The 25,800-nt window shown below is 54.5% G+C and overlaps 1 protein-coding gene across 4 annotated transcripts in view; it reads right to left on the bottom strand.

The window, feature by feature from the left end:
- Nucleotides 1-9,890: 9,890 nt before the first annotated feature.
- The window catches only part of TRAF7 (TNF receptor associated factor 7), a 47,841-nt gene continuing 31,931 nt past the window's right edge, over nucleotides 9,891-25,800 (bottom strand). For all 4 annotated transcript variants that reach the window (XM_084641516.1, XM_084641514.1, XM_084641515.1 and 1 more), the window contains 15 exons: nucleotides 24,391-24,424; nucleotides 22,238-22,421; nucleotides 21,341-21,475; nucleotides 20,042-20,259; nucleotides 19,147-19,220; nucleotides 17,903-17,951; nucleotides 17,483-17,610; nucleotides 15,735-15,817; nucleotides 15,174-15,213; nucleotides 14,314-14,430; nucleotides 13,537-13,659; nucleotides 12,575-12,694; nucleotides 12,038-12,169; nucleotides 11,109-11,228; nucleotides 9,891-10,710 (listed from right to left, as the gene is read on the bottom strand). In XM_084641516.1, the coding sequence (XP_084497642.1) occupies nucleotides 10,696-10,710; nucleotides 11,109-11,228; nucleotides 12,038-12,169; nucleotides 12,575-12,694; nucleotides 13,537-13,659; nucleotides 14,314-14,430; nucleotides 15,174-15,213; nucleotides 15,735-15,817; nucleotides 17,483-17,610; nucleotides 17,903-17,951; nucleotides 19,147-19,220; nucleotides 20,042-20,259; nucleotides 21,341-21,475; nucleotides 22,238-22,421; nucleotides 24,391-24,424 (1,572 nt within the window). In that variant the 3' untranslated portion in view covers nucleotides 9,891-10,695. The remainder of the gene's footprint in view (nucleotides 10,711-11,108; nucleotides 11,229-12,037; nucleotides 12,170-12,574; nucleotides 12,695-13,536; nucleotides 13,660-14,313; nucleotides 14,431-15,173; nucleotides 15,214-15,734; nucleotides 15,818-17,482; nucleotides 17,611-17,902; nucleotides 17,952-19,146; nucleotides 19,221-20,041; nucleotides 20,260-21,340; nucleotides 21,476-22,237; nucleotides 22,422-24,390; nucleotides 24,425-25,800) is intronic.

Below are 25,800 nucleotides of genomic sequence, written 5' to 3' on the forward strand. Positions count from 1 at the left end.
AGTTCCAGATGCAGCGAGGTGGGTGTAAGAATGCTGCAGTGGCAGGTGTAGGATAATTCCCCTCGGCTCTCATTAGGCCTCCTCCTGGTCTTTTAGGGCTTGTCTGCAGGGCACCCCTGTGCCTTTGCCAGGGGTGTGAATTGTAGAGATGAAATTAATAGGCAGTAGGTTTGATACAAACAGAAGGATGTATTTCGTCACACAATGCACAGTTAACCTGCGGAACTCATTGCCAGGGGGTGGGTGAAGCCAAAGAATAACTGGGTTCAAAAAAGTATTAGATCAGTTCATGGAGGATTGGTCCTTCGATGGCTGGACAGCAGGGGATGGATCACTCTGAGCCATCTGGTGCCAGTCACTGCCGGAAGACACGACACTGGGCTGGATGGACCATTGGTCTGATCCAGCGTGGCCGTTATGTTACAATTCACTATGTACCTTTTAATTCATGCCAGCGGGTCTACATGGGGCAATTAGAGTGCTCAACCATTCACACCCCTCGGGCTTGCACTGCAGTGCCATGGAGACAAGCCCTACCCATCAGCATTTGGCTACAGCCCTGAAGCAGGAGATTTAATGTCCCTGCCCATATGTGTGTTGCCGTTAGTTATGCTAACTCCGGCTCTGCTGGATCCCCCTAGAAATGTCCAGTCCCTTTTCAAGTCTCCAAGGGGCTGGTGAGCCGTGCACTGCGATGCTGGCCCAAGGGACTGGGGCATGTCTGAGAAATCCCAAATTGCTCATCGGTTTCTAAAGCCTCAATATCCTGCCCCATTTCTGTAACCTGGCTCCCTCCTCCCTGCCCCTTGCTGTGTCTGAACAAGCAGGGGTGACGCCCGGACCAGAACTAACAGCCATGGGGCTGTTCGTTGGGCTCAAGCTGAGGTTGGCCAACAGGGGCGATGCCGAGCAGCTGATGTGTTGTCAGGGCTTTTCCTCCAAACTCTTGACAGACCAACATTTCCCATCTACAAGGGCTCCAGTTACAAGGCCTCCCATCCTGCAGCCTGTACCCAGGTAGGTAGCTATTCCTTGCAGGCCTGGGCCTATGGATGTCAGCGGGGCCATGTATGAGTGAGGGGGCTGGGATCGGCTTCCCTGCTTCTTGCAAGTGCCAGCGACTTCCCCTGCCACATCCCGATATGTCTGCTCCTTTGTCAAACCAATGACCTTGGGGACCCAAAATCGGGCTAGAGGAATTCAGACCAGCCCATGGGTTCAGCTCCTTTGTTTCTGGCTTGAGCCTCCTGGTCCAAGAGGGTTGTTAGCTTCCTCTATAGCCCGGTAGGTTTCTTACATGCGCTGAGCTCATTGCAGAGGACAGAGGGCCTTAGCCGAAGCAAGCAGAGCAGTGGTGGGCATGGCTGAGCGAGGCCTGTATTTAGGACAATGCCCTGCTGCAGTGAAGTGTTATGAACGCTTCCTAGTTGGGGAACAAAAACTCTTTCTGTGGAGGGTGATAAGGGATGAAGAAATAATAAGCTATATAAAGAAGTATTAATTTATTGGGAAAAAAAGATTTAAGACAGATATTTTCCCCCAGAAATTAAAAAAAGGAATAAACTTTAACAAATATATATTTAAAATATTAAAAATAGTGTCAATTATATAATAAAAGTTTTAAAAAAATCAAGAGAACTGGATTTTAGCTTGAGAAAATCTATTAGATTACAATAAGCTCTATGTCTTTGTGGCAAGATCATATTAAGAGTAGCACAAGCATAAGATACCTTTTATCTCCTTAGAAGGTCTGTGCAAACAGCTTTTGGTTTGTTTTTCTGTTGGAATTCAGTGTTCTTCCTTTATTTTTACACAGTTTAAGAAACTCAAAGGATGTGCCTTGTTTCATGAAGGTTTTTGTTAACTCTGATCTGGAGGTTGTTTTATTTTTCTTAGGTGTCTTCAGGGTTGTTTTTTAATTTTTTTTTTAATGTGTGTGAATGTGTGTGTGTGTGCGCGTGCGTATTCTCGAGAATACACAGCTGTATATTCATGTATAAACGGGATTTGGAGTCTGGTTTATCGCTTGAATTCTGATGAATGCATTTTGCTTGTGGTTTCAAAACAACGTGTCGATGTAATTTTTTTCTGAGAAGTACAAACTGCTTTCTCTCTCTCTCTCTCTCTCTCTCTCCCCCATTGTGTTTGCTGATCCAAATGTGTTTGGCACAACTTTGAAATTTCTTTAAAAAAAAAAAAAGCCTAGAACTATCTGTTGTAAAGAAAAAAAAATGTATCTTAAAAAAAAATCCATGAAGCTCTCCATGATGGATATATACATATATATATATTTTTTATGATTAAGTTATGGAATCTGTATTGTATTCCCATTCTGTCAAAGCTATGCATCTTGGTGCTTTTCCCTGCTCTTCTGTGCTTTGGTTCCACCTATATTATTCTGACTATTCTGAATATTAAATGGCTCGTGGTGCTTTGAAGACGTTTGCTCCTATAAAAAGTCTGGCAACAAATATTTAAAGGAAAAAAACCAACCTTATCAACCTGAATTGTAAAAGAGACAAATGTTATTTTTATTGTTGGGAGTTAACACCAACCAAAAAAAATTCCATGGTAGAGACAATTCCTAAAGCACCAGGTTGTACAGTGTGTGTATATGTCCTTCTGGTCCCCTGCGATGGACTGCCTCATACTGTAATTTTTTGTCAGGCATGTGGCAGTGGTATGCTTGACTGACTGCAGTTACTGCCATCGGCTCTCAATAAATGTCAGAAAACTCCAGGTGGGTGCTGCTCTTGTTTCGCTAGGCCTGGCTGCTGTAGTTAATGGGCCTGCGGCCAGGAAGGGGCGTGGGTGTTGTGCTACAACCCTGGCAGAAGTGGCTATGGCGTGGAGGAGCAGGCGTACCTAACCCACCCAGGAGCATAGGGGTGGCCAAGTAGCACAGAAAGCTGGAGCAGCCACCTGTGGACCGGGGGACTGACATGATGTCAGCGCACTGCAGGACAATTACACCAAACCGTCCCTGCTTGCTTCGCAGCTCCTGGGCCTCCCAGGGCCCCAGCGTGTGAAATCCCCAGCCCAGCTGCTGCCCGGCTCAGTTCGAGCACCCAGAATGCTGGCATCTTTTGCAAATTGGCAAATTAGGATGGAAATGGAACTTCCCTGAGCAGAACTGCAAGAGCTGGTCCTGTAGCTTGGGGGCTTTGTCCCCTGGCTGCACTGTGTTCACCATTGGCATTCCCAGGGTTCGAAGTGTTGGCCTGGCCCAGACGAGGTAAATTTCTTTGGCACGGGGTAAGGGAGCTGGGGCTGAGTTTACACCCTTTCCCACAGCTCTGGCTCCAGCAGGACACTTTAAGGCTTTTAATGCTAAACTTGACCTTTTTCAGAGTAGCAGCCGTGTTAGTCTGTAGCCGCAAAAAGAAAAGGAGGACTTGTGGCACCTTAGAGACGAACAAATTTATTTGAGCATAAACTTTCATGAGCTACAGCTCACTTCATCGGATGCATTCAGTGGAAAATACAGAGGGGAGATTTATATACACAGAGAACGTGAAACAATGGGTGTTACCATACACACTATAACGAGAGTGATCAGGTAAGGTGAGCTATTACCAGCAGGCGAGAAAAAAAACAACACCTTTTGTAGTGATAATCAAGGTGGGCCATTTCCAGCCGTTGACAAGAAAACGTCTGAGGAATGGTGGGGTTGTGGCGGGGTGGGGGTGGGGGGGTGAAACCTGGGGAAATAGTTTTACTTTGTGTAATGACACATCCACTCCCAGTCTTTATTCAAGCCTAATTTAATGGTGTACAGTTTGCAAATTAATTCCAATTCAGCAGTCTCTCGTTGGAGTCTGTTTTTGAAGTTTTTTTGTTGAAGAATTGCCACTTTTAGGTCTGTAATCGAGGGACCAGAGAGATTGAAGTGTTCTCCGACTGGTTTTTGAATGTTATAATTCTTGACGTCTGATTTGTGTCCATTTATTCTTTTACATAGAGACTGTCCAGTTTGGCCAAGGTACATGGCAGACGGGCATTGCTGGCACATGATGGCATATATCACATTGGTGGATGTGCAAGTGAACGAGCCTCTGATAGTGTGGCTGATGTGATTAGGCCCTATGATGGTGTCCAATCCCCTGGCCTGAGCCCTGTGCTGCACCTTGAACCCCTCCTGCACCCCACCACCCCTGCCTGAGACTCCTCCTGCGCCCCAACCCCTTGTCCTGAGCCACTTCCTGCACACCGCACCCCCCCACCACTTGACCCTGTTACTCTTAAAAAATCTCCCTGATTGAAACCGTGGGTGAAAAAAATGATCAAGAGGCAGGCTGGTGTCACCCAGCTCACGCCTTGTTACCGGAGAGAGGAAAGCAAGCAAGGCCCCTTGTGTTCGCCTCTTAAGGACGCCCATGTTATAGCAGCAGCTGTGTCCCCTGGCATTTAATTCAGGTGTTGTACTAAAGCAGGGGTGGGCAAACTACGGCCCACGAGCCAGATCCGGCCTGTCGGGGCTTTAGATCTGGCCCGCGGGATTGCTGTGGCCAATGGGAGCTTCAGGGGAGGTACCTGCAGGTGAGGGCAGAGCCCTCTGGCCCTGCCTCACGTTCCCCCAGGGTCCGCAGGGATGTGGTGCCGGGAGTAGCTCGGGGCCAGGGCAGGCAGGGAGCCTGCCTTAGCCTCACTGCGCACCGCTGCCACCCCAGAGCCGCTCCAGGTAAGCGGCACCAGGCCGGAGCCTGCACCCCCGAACCCCTCCTGCACCCCAATCCCCTGCCCTGAACCCCCTGCCGCACCCCTCCTGCATCCCAATCCCCTGCCCTGAGCCCTGTGCTGCACCCTGCACCCCTCCTGCACCCCAATCCCCTGCCACACGCTGCACCCCCTCTTGCATCCCAATCCCCTGCCCTGAGCCCTGTGCTGCACCCCGAACCCCTCCTGCACCCCAATCCCCTGCCCTGAACCCCCTGCCGCACCCCGCACCCCTCCTGCACCCCAATCCCCTGCCCTGAGCCCTGTGCTGCACCCCGAACCCCTCCTGCACCCCAATCCCCTGCCCTGAACCCCCTGCCGCACCCCTCCTGCATCCCAATCCCCTGCCCTGAGCCCTGTGCTGCACCTCAAACCCCTCCTGCACCCTACCCCCCCCGAGCCCCCTCCCGCACTCTACAGCCCCTCCCGCACCCCAACCCCTTGTCCTGAGCCTCTTCCTGCACACCGCACACACCCCAGCCCCCTGCCCCAGCCCTACATTCATGGCCCTGCGTTCAATTTCCACAACCAGATGTGGCCCTCGGGCCAAAAAGTTTGCCCACCCCTGTTGTAAGCAGTCTGGGTGGGAGATGGGACTGCTCTGTGGATGGGAACAGGGGGTGTCAAACTCCAGCCTGTGCGCGGCCAAGGGACCAGCCTGCAGCTCCAGGGGCTGGTCCACCTGAAGAAGGAGGTGCTGGCCGCTTGGGCCCAGACCCCTTCCTGCTGCTCAGCAGCAGTCTCTATGCAGCTGCTGTAGCCCAGGGCCTGAGCTGGGGCTCAGAGGAGGGGGCCCCATGACAGCTGGAGCAGGGGATGGGCTCCTTCTGGACCCCGCACTCACATTGGGCAGTTGCGGGGAGGCAAAAAGCGGAACCTGCCAGAGGTAGAGTAAAGAGAGGGGTGGGGTGGGACACTCCTCCAGTCCATGGGGGGGGGGGGTGTCCCAAAATGAGGCACTGGTGCTACCCTCCTTGGGCAATAAGGCACCCCCCCGCCCCATGGACTGGAGGGGCAGGGTCCCTACTGCTAGCCTCAGCGAGAGAGAGAGAGAGTGAGTGAGTGTGTGTGTGTGTGTGTGTGTGTGTGGGGGGGTGTTTTCTGCAGCTTCAGGGTTGCCAGGTATCCGGTTTTCGACTGGAACACTTGGTCAAAAAGGAACCCTGTTGGCTCCGGTCAGCACCAGTGATCAGGCCACTAAAACTCCGGTTGTTGGCGCAGTGGGGCTAAGGCAGGCTCTCTGCACGGCGCCTGGGAAGCCAGGCAGCAGCCAGCGTCTCTGTGGGTGGAGGGAGAAGGGTCGGGGGGGGGGGGGGCTCCGTGTGCTGTCCCCGCCCCAAGCACAGGCTCTGCAGCTCCCATTGGCTGTGGTTCCCAGCCAATGGGAGCTGCGGGGCAGTGCCTGCCAGCAGGGAGAGCACCCTGGACATGCTGCTGACTAGGAGCCGGCCATGCCGGCTGCTGCCTGCCTTCCCAGGAGCCGCCTGAGGTAAGCATTGCCTGGAGCCCCAACCCTGCTCCCCAGCAGCATCCCACACGCTGAACCACCCCCCCTCCAGCTCAGAGCCCCCTCCTGCACCCCCCAGCTGGAGCCATCACCCAACCCCTTGCCCCAGCCCTGAGTACCATCCCACACTCTGACCCCTTTGGCCCCCCACCTGCACCCTGAGCCATCACCCCCCTCCCCCCGCCCACAGCCTCCTGCCCCAGCACAGTGAAAGTGAACGAGGGTGGGGGAGAGCACGGGTGGGGGGAAAGGGGCCTGGAGTGAATGGGGGGGCAGGGTCTTGGGGAGGGGGCAGGGCTAGGGTGTTCAGTTTTCTATTAGAAAGTTGCCCCCCCAAGCAAGCGTATGTAAGGGGGCCTCTTGGCCCCTTACTAAAACACAGTGGGGTTTTGGGTTGGCTAGCCCCCAGTACCAAAAGAAAGGGCCAGAGTCAATGAGAAATCAGGGCCCCTGAGCTTGACAAGCTCCCAGAGCCAATGAGGCGAAGCCAACATGCTAGGGCAGCCTGATTGACAAGGCAGGCTGGTCAATGACGGGGGGGGGTAAGGAGGGCTCACCCTCCCTGGGAGCTGGGGCTGCCTGGGGCAGAGGTAAGGGGAGAGCCGGGGCCTGGGGAGCAGCATGGCTGGCCAGAACCAGGGAGTGGGGCTGGGGCTGGGGAGCGTGAGGGGGACCCAGGGCCGGCCAGACTTGGGGGGGATCGTAACCCCAACAGGGTGGGGATGATGCTGGGAAGAAGGGTCCTGCCACCTCGAGCCTAAGAATGTGTGGCCACCACCAGAGCAAGTGTCCGACCCACAGCATAGCCAGGGCCTGGGACGGTGAGGGCCAGACTGGGGCCCAGTGACTACCGGGTGTGATGTCCCCGGGCCACACAGTGGGTGGGTGATGTGTTTTAACTCCACCCGTTACCATTGTTTTCCTAATTGGCTGCTGGTTAGTAAATTGTCTTTGCTTTGAACTAGCTGTAATGATCAGTGGCTCAGGAAAGAGTCCAGTGTGAAGACAGTGCCCTTGAGTGGGGACACCCTAACCCCTGGCCAAAGTGACCACGATAAGATTGGGGGGGGGGTCCAGTCCCCCCCGCCCCGGACTCCTGGGCCAGCCTAGTCAGGCTTATGAGCACGTTGCCAGACAGCAGAGTGGAAGGGGAGTCCTCGAGCTCAGGCAGGCCTCTGGGTAAAGGCCATGGGAACGAGGACTCTCGGCCTTTCGCGAGCCCACTTCACCGGGGTAGTGTATAAACCAGGAAAGTGCCCCACAGTAGCAGGGCCTTTCCCCTGCTTACACTTAGCTTAGGCAGCCAGCGAAGGAGGTGGTGGAGTTTAAGCATCGTGGGACGACCTCTTCACTGCCTCAGGTCAGCCCAGGGGGGCTGAGCCCCGTGCATTTGGCTAACGGTGCTGCCGCAGCCAGAGCAGTTTAAGCGGGGTACGTGACGGTTCCTCAAGGCCCCCGTGAGGCTGGGGCATTCGCGGCCTGCTCTTTGGAGCCAGCCGCTGTGTGGGAATGTCTCTTTAGGTGAGCGTTACTATGTTACAAATGAAATATTTAGTCTGAAATGCTTTCGAACAGTGGAGTTAGTGAGCCCCCCGCACCTCTGGTGAAGCCCGAGGAGCCCAGACAGTGGGGCACCCCTTTTTGTGTAACGGCCCCGTGTGGGCCCTTACCCAGGGTCAAGGCAAAGCCTGCTGGGCAGGGTGGAAGGCGCACAAGCTGGGCCAGGCTCCCTCCACGCCTGTTCCGTTTCCAACCCCCGCGGTGCCGATGGTGGCAGGGGCAGGTGTCACGGAGTCCCTGGGCGATGCTCTGGAACTGCTCCCCATGAAACCAGTCAGGACTCTGGGGCAGTCGCCTTTCTGTGAGCAGCCTGTCTTCAGGACACACAGCTCACACAGCTTCCACCTTCCTGGGTCTGACCTCGGAGCATTCAGCCTCCTCTGCCCCTCCGTGCGCTTCCCCCAGCGAGGCCGCTCAGGCAGGGTCCTGGGGAAGCCAGAGGGTCCTGCCCCCCAACTCCGCAGTCAGACGGGACTCTCAGCCAGCCAGTAAAACAGAGGTTTATTAGACGACAGGAACATGGTCTAACACAGAGCTTGGAGGTGCAGAGAACAGGACCCCTCAGCTGGGTCCATTTTGGGGGGCAGTGAGCCAGACAACCCCGTCTGCACTTCACTCCATGTCCCAGCCAGCCCCAAACTGAAACTCCCTCCAGCCCCTCCTCCTCTGGGCTTTGTTCCTTTCCCCGGCCAGGAGGTCACCTGATTCCTTTGTTCTCCAACCCTTTAGCTCTCACCTTGCAGGGGGGAAGGGCCCAGGCCATCAGTTGCCAGAAAACAGGGTGTTGGCCATTCTCTGTGTCCAGACTCCTGCCCACACCTGCCCTCTAGGGCTCTGCAATGATCATACACCCTTACCCCACCCCCTAGACACCCAAGAACTACCCAGGGGAAACCGAGGCACCCCCACACCACTCGGAGGAAACATCAAGAACAGTCCCAGTTCGTCACAGCAGGGAATGAGCCACCGGAACAAGAAGCTGTTTTCATGCGCTGTCAGTGCCTCCCTGTGCAGCTTTTGGCCTGGACCCTCCTTACCTATGGGTATAACCCACCCATGCTGACCCAGGGTGCTTGCAACCCTTCATTAGGGCAAGCCTAGTTCCGGGGCCACAGCCGCTAAAGGCCCCAGGAGAAGCTGCAGTGCTCATCCCATGGGATCCACCCCCTCTCCTTGCTTACAAATACACCAAGGCCTCTCTTCATCAGCCCCCAACTACCCGCCCTGTTGCTCTGCAAGGCAGTGGGTGTAGTTCTAGGAGACATGGTAGGAGACGCTTTCCCATGGCTTTTGCCCTCAGCTAAGGGGCAAATACGCAGTGTTTAACACCCTTGGGCCACAACCACCTTAAAGCTCTGTTGATACCGGTCTCGCCAGGGCCCTCGCAGCCATGATGCAGCTTTAGCTCTCCAGTGCCAGGGATTATACCAAGGGGAGGTAATGCGGGGAGACAGGGATTCGCTTAGACTACCCCCGACAAGGCTAGTGAGCCAGCTACTGCCAGTTACTCCATTCCTGCTGGCTTACTTTGCTGCCAGTAGCCGATCGGCGCCTTGGCTCAGAGACACCACCTGATTCTCACCCACCGCGTGGCCCTGAACCGCTTCAGCTCGCTGCCGCAGTTGTCGAGTGTACGGATGGGAAAGCCCCAATTCTAATGGGAGAAGAATTTTTTAAGAAACCACTTCACCCCTGCTGGTGCCACGCCATTCACTTCTCATGGCTCTTGTCTTACCCTATGTCTACACTGCAAAGAAAACCCCCTGGCTGGTGTCTGCCAGCTCATGCTGTGGGGCTGTTTCATTGCTCTGCAGAATGCGGGGCTCAGGCTGCAGTCCCAGAGCCCGGGATCCAGCAAAGCCCAGAAGTCTACACAGCAGCGAAACAGCCCTTAGCTGACTCGGGCTCACGGGGCTCAGGCCAGCTGCAAGCGTCTAGCGGCTGTGTAGACATATCCCTAGTGGCCTCCCACACCTGCTGTGCCTGGCGCAGGGACGAGCTCCCCTGCCCAGGTGTGCGGGGTTGGGAAGTGCGTGCCCGTGGAAGGCCAGGCAGGTGGCAGCTGGCCCTCCCCCAGCGAGCCCCCCCCCAGTAACTCACACGTGCCTGGAACAACTTTCCACTTTTATTGTCAATGAAGAAATAATCCAATTATATTACAATCTTAAAAACCGTAGAAAACGTGAGTAAAAATGCAACAGAGGCTTTTTCTCTTTAATGTGGAGACTGTAATTACAGGGAGGGTGAACCAATGCGCTTGTGTTACTTGATCAGAGAACTAGCTTGTGGTGTAAAAATCGTACCTGGCTACACAAGGAAGATTCCTCTTCAAAGGCCAAACAACAGCTCGCTATCGTCTGGGCAGTCCAATTAAATACAAGAGAGACAGGGAGGGGCCCGTGCGAACCCGAGCAGAGGGCAAGGCTGAAGCTCCGTTCTCCTGTTTGCAAAGTGACCTCGCTCCTGGTTCTTTACTTCCTCGACAGGCTCTGCTGTGACCAGCTGAGTTGTGCTGTCCCACTGCCGCCTGGCATCCCACGCCAACTGCACCGTGCTTGGCCCGAACGGCCCAGCCAGCCTGGGTCAGGCTCTGCTGTGGTGACACTATGCTCACAAACCCCTGCCCCGTGCTGTGTGCAGTGCAGAGAACTGCAGTGACCCACCGGCCCTGGCAGCAGGCCAGGTCTCCCATTAAATACGTGGGACATGGCTGATTTCTGGGGCGTCCCTGGGCGACGGCAGGTCGGAGGGACTAGCAATGCTGAGGGTGCAGTTCTGTGGCCAATGGAAGGCAGCAGCTGGTGCTGGTGAGCAGCGGGGCAGCAGCAGCTATGTCAGAGCGGTGTCGGTCATCCAACAGGCCGGCAGAGGAGAAGGAGATTTTGGTAGCTCGGGGTGCAGGATCCGTGCCGTTAGCACGTCCAGACCTGTGGGGGCAGAGAGGGACGGGTGAACAAGGATCTAGGTCAGTCAAGGGAACACAGCTGGTTCCTTCCGCGCCCTTCCCCAAAACGCCCTTCTCAAAGCTGAGCCCATAGCGATCCCTGCTGGCCAGCTGGGGCCCGTTCTGCTCCCCGACCCCGGCTGCTGTCCTAGCGAGCCAGGAGGAAAGGGGAGCTCTTGGCCTGCCCAGGAACCCCAGAGAGTGGACACGTCGTGGCAACAGCTGCTCTCCCCAAACCGCGCCCCCCGCAGGGCAGGGCTCAGGGAGTGGGCTCACGAGGATAGTCTCAGCTGGTAATTCTACCCCCTCCACCCAGGACAAGCTGCTGGGTTCTCCCACACGGGGAGGAAGCTGCAGTGGGAAAGCTCAGGGGCGACCGACCTTAACAGTGCTGTCCACAGCGCCGGAGAAGAGGCGGCCCCTGGAGACCGCGAGCGCCGTCACACTGCCCTGGTGCCGCAGCAGCGTCTGAGTGCAAATCATGTTGTCCATGCTCCACACCTGGAAGCACATGCCAGGATGGGTGAATGTGAAGCCGGGGACCGCAAGGCCTGTCTTCCCAGGCACCAAGGGGGCTCAGAGGAGAGGGTTCTGGCCACGAAGGGAACGAAACAACCTGGGGGTGCGAACGACCCGGAGAATTCTCCACCCCCAGCCTAGAGGCCTCCCTTGCCCTTCGGTGACCTGTGGTACTCTCCCAGGGACTCGGGTTAGTTATGGGAGCCGGGCCTGGGGCACTGAACTGAGACAGTGTGTCTGTGTGTCACCATGTCCCAGCTGTCTGGGTATGGACATGGTCCCAGCACCACATCATCTGCCTCCCTCTCACTCCTTCAGTTCAGCGGCACAGTGCCCCACAGCCGGGTACTAACCCCAGCTCTCCCGAGTCCCAGGCCAGAGCCAGACTAGGCTGTATTGAACAGGTTCTGTGCGGCTCTGCACTGTGGCATCACTAGTCACTGTCATCGGGAACAGCAGCGCTCTGCAGCCTTGTTTGGGGGCTTTCCAAACATTAAGACACTGCAGCTGCTCCCATCACACAGGGCCGCACCTAGCCCCGTTTTACAGCTGAAGGGCCTGAGGAACACACAGCGGAGTGGCCCAAGACCCCTCACTCCCAGTCCCCTCCTTACCTGACACTGAGAGCCTAAAAGCAAAGGAGTGCTATAAGACCCACGGGCTGCAGGTGGAGAGGGAAGGGTGTGAGGTCTACATGGGGACTAGCCTCCCAACGCTGCTTCCCCCTCAGCCACGCGAGCTGCACCTCAGGAGACTCTCCCCCAGCTAGGCAAGGCCACGGCAGCACGTACCCTAAGAGAGCGATCGTACGACGCGCTGAAGACTTTGGTTTGGTCCGGCGTGGAGATGACGGCCAGGGCATACACCGTCCCCACGTGCCCGGTCAGCGTGCGCACCTGCTCCTTAGACTCGATATCCCAGACCTGAGCGAGGAGAATAGGAGAGAGACGGCTCAGCGTGACGAGGCACCGCAGCCAGCGGACAAGGGTGCAGAGCAGGAGAAAGCTAGGCCAGCGTCCGGGATTACAGGCACCGGAACTGCACTCAGAGACGGTAACAGCATCCTCTGACTGCCTGGCAGCCCCAGCACCGAGAGGGTGGGTCTCAGGCCAGCCCCTAAGGAATGGGAAAGCACATTGCCTGGATAGCCCATCTCTCATTCCCCAGGGAGGCTCCGTCAGCCCGCTGGGCAGGAGGGAGGTGGGCCTGTTGGCACAGCAGATGCTGGGGATATCCTGGGCATGGCTAGCCATGCTGTGCCCCTGTTCTGCAGGGAGGGAGCGGCAGGGCTGCACTTCCTGCCCCGTCGCCAGACTCTGTGTTCTTACATGGATGAGGTTCTCGTAGGTGCCGCACACAATGTGATGGTTGGTCACGGCGATGGAGTACACGCTGCCTCCTGACGTCTGCAGCACATGGACACACTCCAGGTTCCGGATGTCCCAGATCTGAAACAGTCCCCGCCCAGGTCAGCGTCGCCCCAGTGCAGCAGCCCGGGCTCAAGAGGAACGCGCAAGCCGCAGAGCGGTACACTGGATTCCTCTCAGTGCGTAGCTGGAGGTGCCTTTCCAGACCGGCTGGAGGGCCCGTTGGGGCCAGTGGCTCTGAACCAGGCAGGGCCAATGGGTCAGCAACAGGTGGAAAGGCTCTTGGCCAAGTTCCTAGTGAGGCATGAGCTGCACCACTCCCATAGCCAGCGTCTGACAGGCAGCAAAATACAGAGCTGGGCCCAGCAGAACCAGGCTCGAGCCTGGTTCTGTCCCAGGAAGGGAAGGGGAGGTGGCCCCAATGTCACAGGATGGGGGAGGGTGCTACAGCAGAGCCGGGCAGGAGCAGTGGGTGCCGGGCACAACGTACCCCAACTTTCTACCACAGTCCAGACACCAGCTGCTAAGTTAACAAGCAGGGACTGGGCCGGCAAAGACATGACTCTTACGGGAACCAAATGCAGATTGACGGTGTTTCTGCAGCCCAGACACTGCCCCTCTTCTCTTCTCGGCAGGAGTGTCCGTCAGGAGAATGGTCCATAATGTCCCAGCAGCTGGAGAAGGGCCACGGCTACCTGGCAGCGTTTGTCTCAGCTAATGCCAAACAGCAGCTGCAGCAGCGTGGACCTGCCAAACTCTGATATGACTGCAAAGCTGGGAACCTACCAGCCACAGTCGCCTGCGTAAGCTCCAATGTGCCAGTGACGTAACAGCTGTGAAAGCACGCCGCAGAGTGCTCCTGGCTGCCTTTGGTTTTGCCCAGACAGGAAGTTAGTGCTCTTGCATGCCATCAGCGTACTTACCTTGATTGTTTGGTAAGACCCACTGTACAGATAGTTTTGAGAAGCCACAAGTGCTCGCACCCAGTGATTGAGACCTGTCAATTCCTTTTTCAGCTTGAGTTCGGTGCCCACGATGTCCCAGACCTGTGGCAGGTGCACACACATACACAGGGATTGGAAAGGGACGCGATGGGTCAGCTTGCACACTGCTAAGCAGGGCCACTGTGGTCAGAAAGACCAGTCCAAATGGCTACGACTAACTCTGCAGGGCTGCTTCCTGCACGAAATCCACCTCTGTGCAGAGACAACACAAGGTCCCCAAAGAGAGTGGAAGTGGGGCCTTGATCCCATCCTGGCCCTTGCATGTAGGGGGAGAAGTGAGAGCGGCGGTGTCAGACACCCAAAACCAGAGGCACCTGAAATCACTGCTCCCTTGTGGCCATCTTGGCCCTGATCCCAGCCCCCTGCTGTAAGCACATGGTACACGAGCCCCCCGTATGGGTTTGTGTGTTTGCACAAGTACACACCAGCTACACTCTTGCCCCCAGCCTCCGATTTTTAGGAGTCAACAGAAACAAACAAGGCTCTTCAGGCAGCTGCTCCAGAATCTGCTTGCAGCCTCGGCGGCAGGGAGCACTGGCCGTCCTTCCTAGTGTCTGCTCCCCCTAAGCTCACGCTGCAACGCTAACCAGGCCACGTGCCGACATATGCACACAAGGCCAAAAGAGCCTTTTCTTGCCGGCCAACTTGGCCCCAAATGGCCACCCAACCCCAGCAGGTGCCTTCTCAGCCCCCTACCTTAATGGCTTTAAGGGAGCCACTGAACAGCATGTTGTGTGAGGAGACCAAAGTGCAAACAGGATTGTCATGTGCTCGGATCGTGTTCACCTTCTGCAAGGTCTGAATATCCCAGACCTCAAAAAGGAAGACAAAATTGGTTAGGGATTGGCCTGCTCTGGAAACCCCCTGCAGTCTCCCCTCTCGCCTACCTGCCCTGGAAATACCCTCCAGCAGGAAAACACAGCAAGGGCAGTTGTCACACAGAAGCTATTCTGCTGGGTGGGTGATAGAGGGCAGCCATGGCCAGAGGATCTAGGCCTCTCTTTACAGCCCCTCTCTGATGGGCGTAGGTTCGGCTGGAGGGCTCCTGCGTGGGACTCTCATCCCAGACACTAACACAGCCTCTTGCTAATCAGCCAGAAGAAGTGGTGAGCATTCAGTGGCTAGGGGCCACACTCCCAGCCCTGGCTGGCCACAGAAGCTGGAGGCCTGGTCCCTCGTGTGGCAGGCCAGAGCCTTCCCAGGAAGCCACTGCTGGATTAGAACTTGTTACTTATTCCAAGCTACGTATGGTCATCCCTGAGCCAGTCCAATGCCCGGGCCTCCCACGCCCTGCACTGGGGGGTCTAGTCAAGTCTAGGACACTTGAAAGACACAAACGCCCACCTTTTATTATTATAAAACCCAAACAAATTCATCCCTGGGATGGGGAAACCACACGCAAGGGATTCAGTTGTTCTCTCGCTCTCTCAGGCCATTCCCAGCCAAGAGGACATTTGAGGTGCTGCTTTTCACAGGCTATTGTGCTCTAGCAGCCAGGGGCCACCCTGTAACCTCCCACGTGCTGACTTGTAGCCAGGGCGGCCCCACATACTCACAATGATGGTGCAGTCAGCAGAGCCGCTGTAGAGCTTGTTCCTGTAACGTCACAAGAAAATGAAAGGGCGTCAGCAAGGGAGAGCCACCTGTGGGATTTCAGCTGTCCCTGGGGCTCTGCTCCCAGGACACAAAGGTCAGAAACAGGATTCTCGCACCTTTCAGACCCTCCTCACCCCACCCCTGCCTGCTCAGAGGAAAGGAGCCGGTGCGACACCCCCCGCCCCCCAACAAAACACTAGGCTCATCATCTCCCAGACGGCAGGGCTGGTGCGGCTGTGGTGAGCGGGCGTTGGGACGAAGGGGCTTTTCACTCCGATGACCTGGCCCATTTGTCCCTCTGGCTTATTAAAAGGGGAGATCTGGGATTCTGGCCCCTCCAATCCACATGTGTGTAAAAGCCTGATGCACGTGCTCAGGTCAGAATGAGGAAGGAAATTAACATCTTAGTCCCTCTTCTAATAATTCACTAATTAGGAGAGGCCAGAGGACAGACCACAAGTCTCTCGTCACAATTCCCCATTTCCCCTGCCAGCGGCACAAAAATCATCCACTCCACTCACCCCTGAATGCAGAGAGCCAGGACAATTCCATCGTGGCCCTCCAAGGTCTTTTGGCACTTGTATGTAGTGCAGGTATCCCACACCTAACAGGAAAGACAAGTTAGCAGGAGATCACATGCCTGCACTAGAGAGCAGCTGGGGATCAGAGCAGGAAGTCAGCTGAGCCAGGAGAGCAGGGAAATCAGTCAGCTGTTTCCTGTGGCATCTGTGCACCCGTTTTCCTGTCTGACCGGCAGAGATGAGCACATCTAGGAAAGGAAATTTCGCAAGCAGGGTCACACTGAATTTCCAAGGGACACCAAACACTGAAATGCAGCCACAGCAGCTCCACAGCGCTAGGGCAGACAACAAACTTTCCTAAAAACCGTACTAAGAAAGTGCCAGGCAATTTCAGCTGATGGAATCAGGCAAACACACGGGTGGTGAGGGCTAGTCACTGCACAGCTAGCTTTCCCTGCTTCTTTTCTCATCACTCCCAGTGGTTGAGCATGAAGAATTTGTGTTCCCCATTATCATTCCTGCTGCATGGGGATTTCAGCTGCTGAGTATTACATGCTATTTGTACAAGTGACCTCAAAACCAACCCTATAGCAACAGCTTTCCATGCTGGGAGAGCAGGACACAGGCAGAGAGAAGAGGGAAGTTCCTGCTAACCAAGATTGGGCCTGCTTTTCTAGCCCGGCCTCCCCGCTTAGATACCCCACCATGCCTACATGTTGGCATTTGTGGCTCCAGCCAATGGAAACCAGGTTTAAAACCACATCCTTTATCTCAGAATTCAAAGTGTTGGGAGAAAAATGCAGACAAATGGAACACTAGGAGTTATGCTTTGCCAGCCTCAGATCTTTAAGCACTTGCCACTTCCCATGCACTAAGGCTTCCAATGCCCCTCGGCCACAGGTCGTTAAGAATTATTACTCCCAGCGTATGGATGGGTAAATAAGGCCCAGATAGATGACCCGGCCAATTGCCATTGGTGCTGAATACACACAGCATTCACTGATGTCAACAGGAGCAGAGAGAGCTCAGCTCCCCTGGGGAGAAAATCCAGCCAACAAGGCCTCAAGTGACTTGCCCCAGATCTGAGCGTCAGCGGCTCAAGCAGGATTGGAACCCAGAAGTCATGGCTCCCAGCCCTTAAATAAATAAACCAAAAAGAACCAAGATTAAACCACGACCGTCTCTGTTTGTGTAGGGTCTATAGGCACCCTGTTTTCTAATAATCAGTGAAATACACAATTCCCAGAGCTTTGCTGACATCCATCCATCAGTCAATCATTGTGACACTGGTGGCTGGCCAGGATAACGTTTGAAACTATTGTTTTGGTGGGACTGTCAGTTTGCTCTACTCAAAAGCAGGACAAGGGAAAGCAAACAATGTCTGTAAAATGGGCACATTTCGTAGGGAAAACCTGGTTTGTTTTTCAGCGTCTAAAAGGGCTTTAGCCACCATGGAAAATAAAGAATTAGCAGCTAAAATGCTGAGATTGGGACAAGGTGTAAACATGAACAGCAGGAGCGAGATCAGGATCAGATTTTCATACGGATCTCCAAAGCCTGTATTTCTCTCCCGAGATGAGACTCGGAGGTCTGGCATCTTCCTGCCGATAACTGAACAATGCTTCCGGCCCAGGTGTAGCTGGGAAGAGCCATTTCAGCTCCAACCTAGCGCTGGGCAGGTAAACTCAGAGCCCAGCGGAGGAGTGGGTGGTCCTGTCTAATGCATGCAAATGCTGGGAGGCTCTTACCTTAATGGTTTTGTCTGAGGAGCCACTGAAAAGCAAGTCTCCTATGGAGTAAACACACAGACACCAGACAGGGCCTTGGTGCCCGACAAAGGTCCCCTTGCATTTGAAGATCTGCTGAGGATCATACGCTGTGGAGTGAGAAGAGGCAGGAGAGGGTTAGGGGAATCATGATGCTAAGCCCCGCCAGCACAGAACCGGCCATGGAGCTCAGAGGGGAGGGCTCTACTGAGCCCTCTAGTGACAGACAATAGCTGGAGTGTTACACTAGCCTGAAATGCATTATGGGAAATACACTGAGTCAGCTGATGCTTTGCCGACACAACACGGTTACTGCTCCAAAAGGGATCTGCTGAGAAATCCTAACAACAAGCCTAACGTTCTGGGGCAAGCCGAGGGAGAGAGCATCAAGCGTGTACTCACATCCTAAGATGCCCATGTTGAGGCGGGCGTTGATGTGGGACAGTTCATCCTGAAAAACAAACCAAGCGGGGTTAGGAGCCGAGCAACTGAAATCAATCCAGAGTCCTGGAACTGGCAGGTGCTCCACTAGGCTTCCCACAGAGTCTGAGCCACTGCTTTAATACCTCCCCAACAAACGCTGAGAACTCAAGCCAGCATCCTCCTGACTGAGGACAGGAGCGCCTGGCACTGCCCACCCAGGGGGTTCATTCTCTGGCCAGAGGAAAGTGGAGGTCTGGAAGCACCTTCCTTATAGCCATGCATGTTGTCTCTGCAGAGGTGAGCAGACATCTGCTTCCACACTCCTGTGGGTACAGGGCTCAGCCTGGGTCTTCCCGGGATCAGGGTATGGATATGGACACTCGTACACCTTTCAAAATGCATGATCCTTCCTCTTCCTAAAACTGACACCGGGCAGAGCCAGGCAGTCATGAGGAGCTACTCATTCTGCGGTGCTTTCGAAATCCACTTTACTTGAAAATATTGCAGGGGTGACTCGACAAAGTGCTCTGGGGCCCAGACCTTGCTATCTCCCATGGAGCTGGCTGGCTCTGTGTCAGTCAGGGCTAGCGCTCTCTGTACTCAGCCATGGGGAGCACGCACAGAGCTGGGGTGTGCGCTGCTGGCGGGACGTGTCCCACCTGAACCCTGGCTGGAAGGTGATCCTATCAATGCCCTGAGAAGTGCCAGAAAGGGCTGCCAAGGGCCTGCTACATGCTAGTACTAGACGGTGATTGTGGCTCTGCACAATTCTCCTGCCAGTGGTAAGAGAGAACCGCGGTAAAGACCCAAAGAACCAGCCACGCTTGTGGCAGGCCCTGGGCCGATCCCTGGCTGCAAAGAAAGGCCCAGAAGTGCTAGAGTTCTGGGCAAAGCCCTGGCTACTTGCAACAAGTGTCCTGCTGGGCTGTCCACTGGGGCCAGATTCCAGCTGTGCTCTGCAGCCCTTTGCACCTGGCACACACAGGGATCCCTGCCTGGCTACGACAAAAACAAAACTGGGGGCGAACAGAGCCAATGCGGAGAGAATTGGATCTTGGCCATTTTGAAGCCCTAACCCGGGTCTCCCCCGCCCAAGAGAAGAGAAGCTTTACAGGTACATGCTGTTAACCCTTTCTTCACCAGAATCCCCTGCCAACCAGAACCACTGCTGAATACAATGGACAGGCTCCTCCACGCCACCCTGTATCCTGCAAAGGACTCACGTTTAGCATGGAGGCATCCCGGCGGAACTCCATCAGGTCCTCGCTCAGCTTGCTTTGGTTCTCATCCAGCACATCTAGGGCGACAGAATGGCAGGTCTGTCAACCCCAGGGCCGCCTGGCCAGGAAACTCACTCACTGTCACAGGGTATTTGCACAGATAATGGGTTGTTTGTGTTACATTTGTCATGACCCTGGAAATACTGCAGTTACCTTACTGAAGGCTGGGGTTGAACTAACAGAAATATAAACACACTGGTTAATTGGGCCCCGGGTCCAGGGTTAAACCCCGACTCCCTTTTGTGTCTTTGGCTGACGTTCACTAACCAGCAGGAACATCACTTCTTTGTTCTGGGGTATAAGAAGCAAGGCTTGTAGATGTTTCTCTAGCTGAGCCTTTTTCGTACCCCTTTGGAGTTACTCCACAATGGGAAGGAATCTCCCAGGCCTGATTGTGCTGTGAGTATTTCGGCCAATGCTTACAATTGTGTTGCTGTTAGGATATAAAATGTGTGTGTGTGTGTGTGTGTGTATATGCCTGTACTGATATTTGGATGTAATTAAGACCCAGTGGCCGTTGGACTAATAAAGAAACACTTGTGTGGAAGCTGAGTCGTGGTAAACCTTAATAAGGGACTTTAAAATTCCCAAGGGAAATTATTTCCAGCATAAGAACTGATGGATCAGGCCCCCACCCTGCAGACCCAAGAAATCCAGGTAGCTCCGAAGATCAGCTGAATTTTGGTTGTTCAGCCAAAAGGAATCCCTGACCCTCCTGAGGTTTGCCCACAGCTAGTTTTCACTATGGTGTGAATGGAAAGTTTAAACACTTGACAAACATGACCACCTAGCTGTAAAGCCCTGAAGGAGGAGCCATGCCCTTGGCCTGGAGACTCACCAAACTTGAGCTCCAGGTTCTTCTCCAACTGGTCAATCTTCTCTGAGAGCTTGCCCAGCATTGAGCGCAGGAAGGCGATTTCTTGGTCCTTCTGAGCCATTGCCACCTGCATCTCATGGAAGCGGTCGTCTGTCTGCTGCAGGAACTCCTTCAGCCCCTCAAACTTACACATCTCCAAGTGAGTCTCATAGGTGTCTTGATTTCCTATGAACGTACACCTGGAGGGAAGGGGGAGAGATGAAGGCTGGAGTGAGGCTCTGTTGGGAGGGCCTAGTGCTCACTGGCTCCTGGGCTGGGCATTTAGACAGCTACAGGGCGAACGCTCTTGCGCCCCACTCCCCTCTGGAGGGATCTCTGTGGTGCTGCAGGGCTTCCACTAAGGGCTGAGGTGCCCAAAGGCCAGTCATGGCTGCAGCCACCCCTCCCCTGTAACCACAGGAGAAGGCTGAGGCTGAGCTCTGCACCTGAGGAACTTGCCCAAGTAGGCTTTTGCGATCCGTCTCTCCAGGAAGTTGCAAGAACAAGCAGATCCCAGGCAGGATCCAAAGTATTATGTCAGTGCGCGTGCTCTGCGAAGGCCCTGTCCAGCTGCTGTTAAAGTCAAGGGGCAAGCTCCAGCTGGCAACGGGTGCTGGCTTGGGCCTCATGCATGCACCCAGGCTTCTGGCAAATTGCCGAGGCTGGTCTGTGCATTGCAACTGTTCTAGCAGATCCAAGCTCTGCAGTCATACATCAGGGGATGGCCCCATGATGGGGAGTCTCCTCACACAACAGCCACCTTCCAGCAGAGCAGTAGAATCTATTCCTCCACCTCTGGCACTGGGTCCTAGCCATGCCAGTGCCCTCAGGTCTTCTGTCCTGCAGGCCGGGCACTTCCCAGACGAGGAAACCTTCCTGTCCAGGGATTCCAGCACACAGAGCAGCGGCCTCAGCTGCACTTCCATTATCCTTGTATCAGTTCTGCCCTGGACAGATCCTGCCAGGCTCTCTAGCAGGCTCTCCTGCTGAAGTCTCCTCAGGACACTCCCGAACGGCCAGCAGTGGTCACACCTGAGCAGCGTGCGCTATGCTCGCCTGTGGGGGAGCTCAACGTGCTCCCTTCTGCAGACCTTCTTGGCCACGGAGAGTGAGGCCAAGCGCCAGATTCGGTCTCAGGGCCCTGCCCAGCCCTGGGCAGAGCTGCCTCTAGCCCAAGGACCCGGTGTCTGAAAGGCCATCCAGAAATGGAGTCAAACCACCCTAGCAGTGAGGGGCCCAGCCAGCTCTCCCAGTGCCAGTCCCCGGAGCCCCACGGCTTACCCGTATTTGGAATGAGGGCACTTTATGTGTTCGCACTCTTTGAGATGCGCCTCCAGGTTCATTTTCAAGAGAGGTGGGCAGCTGGGGTTATTGGGACAGCGAACTGGTCTGTAATCACAGCTGCTTTCGTGATCTCTGTGCACACCGGGAAAGGCACAAAGGAGAGAAAGTCACCAACATGCAGAGAGGATGGGAAATGATATGGCTTGACAGGGCCTGGAGCAAAGCAGCCCTTACGAGAACTCCGGCTAATCAAAACCTTCCCCATCTCTAGATACACACTTGTTCAGACGCTGGAAGCTATCTTTGAACCTCTGTTTAACCATACGGCTGTAATTGGTGGAGGATATACAGGCCACGTATGTGGCCAGCACCAACTTCTCCAATTGCATCCGTCCTTCCACAGATGGCTGAAAGGGCAGCTGATCAACAGCACCCAACAGCTGAGGACATGAAGCAAATTAAATGCTGTTGGGGCAGGGGGCGGATTAGGGAGGCAGGATGGGAATTCCTCAAAAGGGAATCGAGGTAGGGTAGTGGGTTTAATGCCCCCATCTCTTGGAGATCCCGTGGTCCTTGTCACAGGTGGCCAGAGCCTCAGTTTTAGATCTCAGCTGAAAGGCATCACATTCAGCAGTACAACATCCCTGTGCAGGGCCGGTTGGGTCAGTTCTGACACCCGCTACTGCAACACAGCGCCCCCTAGCGCCTCACTAAGACAGAGGCGAGGGCGTCCCCTCCTGCACCCACCCCATTCCCAGCAGCACAGGGCTGGACAGAAGGACCATGGGACCAGAACTGTTGCAAGGAGCCATATAACTTTGCAAACACAGAGCAATAAACCAGCAACAGAGGCCCCGCCCCGGAGAGTCCATCCTCTGGTCACAAGGCACTTACTTCCGGGCGCTCAGTTTAATGGTAAAGGGGCATCCGTGGGGGTCCACCTCGAAGGCAGCGGGCTTGCTGCTGGCGGCGGGCCGGCAGCCATATTTACAGTGAATGAACAACTCCCCTATCTGCTCGGCCACAGCAATATTGTTAACAACCACCGTCAGCTTGGCGTTGTCCACTGGGCACTTCTCTGAGAGGGAGTGGGGAGGGGAGAGAGAGGTGTTTGTTAAGACACTCCAAGTGCAGAGGGGCAGCTGGGCCTCAGAGGGCCAGTTTTCAATGGTGTTTGTGCAGGTTCTTTTCTCTAAGACCTCATCTATGCTGGGAGTTAGCCCTGACTTCAGCCCTCAGAGCCAGCTCCTGGAACAGCTGCATCAGTGCAAGCCTCTAATGTCCACAGGGGAAACCTCTAGTGTAGCCATTTGCACCAGTGCCGTTTCCTCAAGTGTCAAGCAGGCGTCGGCTGCATCAGTGCCACTCACGCAGCCTGGGGCATGGCTGGCTGTGATCACCACCTACCCCAGGCACGAGGGAGAGATCTGCAAAGAGCCCCAGGACCCTGGAGCACAAATCCCAGTTATTTGAGGGGCAAAGGGGGGAGTGCTGTTCCAAAGTCACTGAGTCAACAGAGCAGTAAACCCGACTGATTTGTGCTAGGAATCTTTCCCACCTCAGCTCCAGGCACCTCTCTGCTGTCTCAGTGGGCAGAGGTGGTGGGGTGGGGGTGGGAGATTTCTTTTCTCTCTCTGTGTGCAGAGAATACAAACATCTGCACCTCAGCTCTGATGAAGAGGGAACAGATGCTTTTCCACACACTGCTCTGGTGCCTTTGTTCGCTGGACAGACCCCAGAGCAAAGAGCCAAAATCACACCTATGAAGCCTCCTGCTTCAGAGCCCTGGGGTGGGAAGGAGCAGACGAGGACAAGGCGAGGTTACAGGGAACAATCAGCAGATAATTGGGGGGAGCCTTCTCACTTGAAAGCCAAACATCTTTAGGCAGAATGAGCTGCTGTTTACTCAACCCCTCGGGGAGCCTTCTCTGGACGAGGGGGAAAGCCCAGCAATCAGCATGGCTGGGCCTTGGGCTGGAACAGTGCCTTTCGTGTTCATGTGCCAAGCAAAGAGAAAGATGGGTTTTAATAGCATGGTGTGCAACAGAGAGAGGTGCTGGCTACTCCGTCTCAGCTGCCAAATGACTGAGAGCCTCTCCTAGCTTTCTGAACCGGAGTTTATTGAAGAAAAGAGGCTCAATTTTTGGACTGACTGGAAATCAGCGGCTGGAGGAGCTGGCATGAGCAGGGTGCTGGGAGGAAAGGAGACAAGTTGGGTGCGGTAATCTCTCTTACTGGACCAACTTCTGTGGTGAGAGACAAGCTTTTGAGCCACAGAAGTTAGTCCAGTAAAAGACAGAGAATCTCAGGGTTGGGAGGGACCTCAGGAGGTCATCTAGTCCCACCCTCTGCTCAAAGCAGGACCAAGCCCCAATTTTTGCCCCAGATCTCTAAATGGCCCCCTCAAGGATTGAACTCACAACCCTGAGTTTAGAAGGCCAATGCTCAAACCACTGAGCTATCCCTCCCCCACCCATGACCTTACCCACCCTGCTTCTCTAATATCCTGGGACCAACATGGGTACAACACTACTGCATACAACAACAGGAGGAAAGGAGGCATTTACGACACCTGTGTCAAAACTCATGTCAATTATCCCTAGAAGAGGGGCTGAACAGAGCTCTAGTCTGTCACTGCTGGGGATCAAAAGCCAAACTACTTGGGTCATTTATTGTCCTGGAGATTATCCCCTCCACATTCCTGACCAGGACTTTGGAACACTTTGCTCCTAGGGAATCCACTCCAGCCTGCACTGACTCCAGTACGTGCTGCAGTGGGGTTTGGGAGCTCAGTGAGGATGCCAATGCTCACAGCCATGTACTTCCCCACTGAGCCCCAGGGCCTGGATCTGAGGAGCTACCAAAAGCCTGGGGCACAACAGGTCACATGGGGTGGGCTTGGGGGGTCCATTCTAGACCCTAGCACACTTTAAGGCGGATGTGCTGCAGTTTCTCCAGGGGGATGAGAGGAACAGATTGCCAGGCTGAACGGCCCAGAGACACGGGAGGGAGCGGTGGGCACTGCACAAGGATGGTACGGTACTTACCAGATGTCAAGGCACATCTTCTGCAAAATGTGTGCTGTGGAGGCAAAGAAGAACAGCACTGTCAGACTCCCCACAATCAGACAAATAATCCTGGGGGGAGGGGGGGAAGGCTGCCAGAGCCCCGTGGATTGTGGGCCACAGCAGATATGCCCCCTGTTCTGTACCATAACATGCCCCTATGACCACCCAGACACATACCATGAGCAATGAAGCTGTTTGAAAACAGTCATATAGTTCAAGAAGCCAAAAAAAACAACACCACCAGGGGCCTGATCCTCAGAGGTACTGAGCACCTGCAGTGAATCCAGTAGGACTTGCTCTGCACCGCTCTGGGCTGATTTCTCTAACCACAAAGACCAAGCCGGGTTTCCCTGCCACCCACCCCCATTATAATATGGAAATTACATACGTAACGATTTATGAAAGAAGCATCCAAAGGTGAATAATACAATTTAGCCTTTTCCCCCCTGGACCATGCTACTTGGCAAATTGTCCGCATACAGTCCACCCACCCTGAGAGCTTTTAGGTCTGTCCAAAGCACAGCTGTGCAGATAGAAGAATGGAAAGGTGGCTTGTAACCAGCTATGTTAAATGCTTTATAAACTGGTAAACCACAGTATCTACATTTCTCCTCAGGCAACAGAAACCTGCAGTAACTAAGGCAACCGACTCACTCTCAGGCTAAAGCTAACAGGCAGAACAAGAGAAAGACGAACAGTGCAGCAGTTCACAGGATTCTAATCTGACTCCGCAGGTTCTCTGGAGTCTGCGACAAGGCCGCAACTTGGCAGCGTCACCTGAGAATTTGCAAGTTATTATTACAGCAATATGTTATCTGCAACTCTGCTGCGGCCTCCCTTTCCTGCCTCACACAGCTGCGTGCTCCCTCCAGAGCTGCCAAACAAGAGCAGCAAATGAAACTGGTTGGTTTCCTGCTGCTGAGGGTTATTTTCCATATTAACCAGTAAATCTCAGAGTCTACATGAAAGGTTGCTGGCTGGAACAGTCACACGGGTATTGTGTACAGAGAGGCAGGCTTTCTGGCTGGCTGAGAAGGAACAAGCTTCAAATAATGAGAGATAGCACCATTACCTTAACAATCATCCTGCCTTGTGCTTACCACAAAGACATATTCCTTTTGCAGGTGGCATAGAAGCAGGAATAATATACAGCTACTATTAAAATACTAATAAAATGGAGTATATAGAAGTAATTAATAATCCTTTGCGCTTCCACTGTGCCTTTCATCTGAGGGTCTTAGAAACTTTTAAAAGCATTAACTAAATTAAGCCTCACGCCACACTTAGTAGATAGGGAACAGTCTATCCATCACTAAAATGCAGCCACCTCTAGGGTGGAACGCAGCAGAATGCAGAAACGCTGCACACCAAAGCTCTTCAAGACTGGAA

This window comes from Lepidochelys olivacea, assembly GCF_965140295.1.
Source record: "Lepidochelys olivacea isolate rLepOli2 genome assembly, chromosome: 10".
In the NCBI taxonomy this organism is placed as follows: Eukaryota; Metazoa; Chordata; order Testudines; family Cheloniidae; genus Lepidochelys; species Lepidochelys olivacea.